This window comes from Pinus tabuliformis, chromosome 9 (genome assembly GCF_031772625.1).
Source record: "Pinus tabuliformis cultivar Carrire ecotype Pingquan chromosome 9, CPIR1, whole genome shotgun sequence".
Classification (NCBI taxonomy): domain Eukaryota; kingdom Viridiplantae; phylum Streptophyta; class Pinopsida; order Pinales; family Pinaceae; genus Pinus; species Pinus tabuliformis.
In genome coordinates this window covers 315498790-315503140 of record NC_142307.1, presented here as the reverse complement: position 1 = coordinate 315503140, position 4351 = coordinate 315498790, and the positions used below count along the sequence as shown (strand labels likewise).

The window sequence follows — 4351 nt, the reverse complement described above, 5'->3', positions numbered from 1 at the left end:
TCTATGCTAGTTTGCATATCACAATATTTGATACCTCTCGGGGATTGGTAGATCCAGAGTAAAGATGGACCTATGCTGGTTTAATTCCCCCATTTAAATAGGCTACATTCCAGGTGAATACCATGGGTCAATACCATGTGCCATTTTGGTGAATACCATGGGTCAATACCATGTGCCATTTTTATTTTTATTAATACTATTATTAGGGTTAATAATGTTTTTTTGCATGGTATTAATAAAAATCTAGTCCATGGTATTTGTCCCATAGTATTTTTCCCATAGGTTTCACCTAAATATAACGCATTTTTTGAGTGTTCGTAAATATAAGGTGACTTATGGAGTAAATATAAAAAAATATTTTATTTGTTTACCATACGTCTCGTTTATTTATATTTTTATTAATTTACCATACCTCTTATACAAATATGGTATTTGGCCCATAGGATTCACTTAAATAAAACCTCTTTCTTGAGCCCTGATAAATAGAACGAGGGTTATGGACTAAATATAAAAAAAGGTTTTATTTATTTACCGTGCCTCTAGTTTATTTATATTCTTATTTATTTACCATACCTTTTGAATAATTATAAAAGGACATTTTATTTATTTACCATACCTCCACTTTACATATATTTTTATTTGTTTACACCCTTGCATGTATATAATGTGACTTATGGAGTAAATATAATATTTTTATTTATTTATTTACCATACCTCTCATTTATTTATATTTTTATTAATTTACCATACCTCTTTTATAAATATGGTATTTGGGCCTTTGGCCCATAGGATTCACTTAAATAAAACCTATTCTTGAAAATGGGCAAATGGAAGGTTGTAACTCCTAATTTCAAGGGCTAAATTTACCTTTTTTACCCTCTCCCTTAAAATAAGGTGGGATATTTGAGGTGATTTGTAAAAATGTACTATGATACAAAATATTCGCCCACTAAAAATTTAAAACCCCTTAATTTCCACTAAAAATTTAAAACCCCTTAATTTCCCCAAAGGGCGAACATTCGACCCTAAAATTTTCTATGGTGAAGACAATCTGGCACAACAATTAGAAGAAAAGAAAAATAATTGTAATAAGCTACAAGATGAGAGTAACCTCTTGAAACAATAACTGACCAAGAAATAGGGGAAAATGATGATAAAAATATATAAAGAGGAAATTTTGTGTCTAAAACTCAAGCTTATTGATGCAAAAAGGGAAGAAGAGGTTTTGAATGGATTAATCATTGATTGGGAAATAACTGCCATAGTTTAGAAGCAAAGATTACCTCTTAGAACAAACCTTCATAAGACAAAAATTGAGATGGAATTAGACAAAAATTATTGAAGGAACAAAGAAACTAAACCACATTATGAGCACTCAAAGTTTTCCAACAAATAAGGTAGGTTTGGGATACCAAGAAAGATAAGAATATTTTAAAGGAAAGGCTAGTATCAGGTCCAAAGGTATCAAAGTATTTCCAATGAAATTAAAAGGAATAGATAGCGATGATAAATGAAAGATAAGTCACATAAGCAGTTAGCAATGGAGAAAGTCTTAAGATTTTCAAATATTCCTCCACATAGATATGTAAATCAACCAACAGGAAAACTAAGATACAATCGATCTGTTCAAGCTGATTAATTATCAAATATCACTTAAGCAAAATTATTCTATGGACATTCTTCTTTAGTTATTTCGAAAGCAAATAAACCTACATACATCACCCATTAGTTCAATTAGGCCAATTCCTCCATCGTACCTTTCTTCATCATACACAACAAAATAAGTGAGAAAGAAATAAGATGGATAATGCTAATGTATAAACTTATTATTACATAAAATTTGTAAAATTTAAAAAAAATATTCAAATAAGGGAAAAGTTGGATAATAAACTGCGTTTATTTGCATTTATCTAACACATACCATTTGAGCCATGTGTGAGAGTGAAAGTTGGACAATAAACCCTGTTTATTTCCCATAGACACTTATCCAATTCAACCTAATTTCCTTAATAACTTTCTTATTCAGAAATAAATTTTATTATAATAAAATATAAAAAAATCAATATTTTTCTTAATAACCTACTTTTTCACAAATAAATTTTATTATAATAAAATATAAAAAGATTAATATTTTCCACACTTATTCACAAATAAATATTATTATAATAGACAATTAAAAAAATCAATATTTTCCATACTTATTCCCATAATAAATATAAAAAAATCAATATTTTCCGTCGGTGATAATCAATCTTTTGATATTCTTAAAGCATAATTAAAAATCTTTAAACAAACTTAACGTAAATAAACCTTAAAATTATCAAAATACTTTTCAAAACCTTTATTAACTAATAAAAATCCCCACTCCCTATGGACATTCAAAACCTACTCCCACCTCCCACCTGTCATTAAATTAGATTCGTTCTCATACATAGTGTTCATTATTATATTGCGATCATTGCCGCTGTAAATGCATCAGTAATGGCGATGAATGGAGCATCGCTCCTGCAACGGAGGCCAGCGGAGAGGTCAACAACCAGCAGGCAGCCTCGAGTAAAATGCAGGTTAGTAATTCTGTCGCTGTCTCCGTATCCACGAATAGAAGGTTTTATGTTATTCTATATTTAACTTAATTTGGGTCATGTGAATCCACAGCCGAAGGAGTCAAGGCAATCGCCTTCTACCCCTCCTGAGACGGTAAGCGATTATGCAAGCGCCAATTTTAACATTAACATGCACTGCACTGCCCATGCACTGAACTAAATTGAATTGACATAAATAATAATGCAGGTGAGAACAAAGTTTAAGGACGTGTTTGCTTTCAGTGGGCCAGCCCCAGAAACCATAAATGGGAGACTCGCCATGCTCGGATTCGTCTCAGCTGTCGGGGTGGAGATAGCGAGCGGGAAAGACCTCGCCGCCCAACTGGCCAGCGGAGGAGTTCCACTGTTTATTGGAAGCGCGCTTCTCTTCACGCTTGCTTCTTTGATACCGATGTTCAAGGGAGTGTCCAAAGAGAGCAAATCACAGGAAATAATGTCTTCTGGGGCAGAGATGTTGAATGGGCGTTTTGCCATGATTGGCCTCGTTGCGCTGGCCTTGACTGAATACCTCAAGGGAGGTCCTCTCATCTCATGATCATCATCAGCTCTATACCAAACTTCATACCCAACTTGTATTCACTCTGCTATCACGAGATGGCACTGTAACAAATTGTTTTGGCAGTTTATGATATATTTGGCACGTTCATTCACAATCTGTGTCATTTTGATTAAAATATTTACCGAATCAATCATATAAATATATTTCTGAGTACATCTTTGGCAGAAACTCTGATTACAATTTGGCACGCTAATCTTGAACGGATATTAATTGACACCAACCATACCAGGTTCCTAACAGGTTGATCTAACTTAACAGGTTGATCTAACTTGGAAGGATAAAAACAAGCCTAACGATCTCTAACACAGACAAACTTTTATTCATTGTTACGTGTAAATTTCTAAATTCGATAGTAATTATTTCAAAAGCGCAAAGAAAGAACTAAAATTTTTTAAATTGGAAAAATTTTATAAGGAATTTATTAGTCTACATAGATGCCATATGGTGTATGTATTTATATATTTAATATTTTAGTTTTATGAATTTTTATTATATATTAAGTTGTACATATTTATATATAATTATTTAATATCTTTCTCTCTATATATAAATTATTTCTATAATTTAAATTCTATATATATATAGATACATTTTAAACCAAAAACATTAATTTGATATATTTTTAAGAAAATACTGAAAACATAGAATAACCAATGTTAGAAACAATCATTTCAACTCAATTAACATGAATGGATTATAAAATCTATAGTTTATATTATATTATTAATTAATACTTTTTTTACCATGGAAAAATTGTAATTTTATTCATATTGAGTAAAATTACATATTGTAGATGTTGAAACAGCGTATGTTTTATCAAAACTTGTCCTGATGCAACAGGATCTAAAATGATTTACAGTCTTCCGCCAACCTTCATTGTTGGGCGTGGCTGTTACAATGGCCCTGTGTGCTTCGTTTGTGATAGCCAAAATTTCTTTTTCAAAATCTGAGCTTTCTGTAGAGTGTGCATGCTTGTTGCCTCCAATTTCTTGTCTTGGGATGAGTTTCTCACTTTGCTGCTGGGGATTGGTTTTCACTATTGCAGACCCCATCTGTTTTTCACCATTCTTTGTGTAGGATGCTTTTTCCCTATGTTCTGGATTATTTCCTCGATATTCTACTTCTTGTAATATGTTGATATCTTCTGTGTTTTCTTCGTCTTCTTTGTCATCTGTTGAAAACTGCCATC

The 4351-nt window shown here is 31.7% G+C and overlaps 1 protein-coding gene across 1 annotated transcript; it reads left to right on the top strand.

The window, feature by feature from the left end:
* Positions 1-2481: 2481 nt before the first annotated feature.
* On the top strand, positions 2482-3138 carry LOC149148482 (early light-induced protein, chloroplastic-like). Its single transcript, XM_089442191.1, has 3 exons — positions 2482-2553; positions 2656-2697; positions 2791-3138. Exons 1-3 carry the CDS (start codon positions 2482-2484, stop codon positions 3136-3138), a joined length of 462 nt encoding a protein of 153 aa, XP_089298317.1.
* The last annotated feature ends 1213 nt before the right edge of the window (positions 3139-4351 follow it).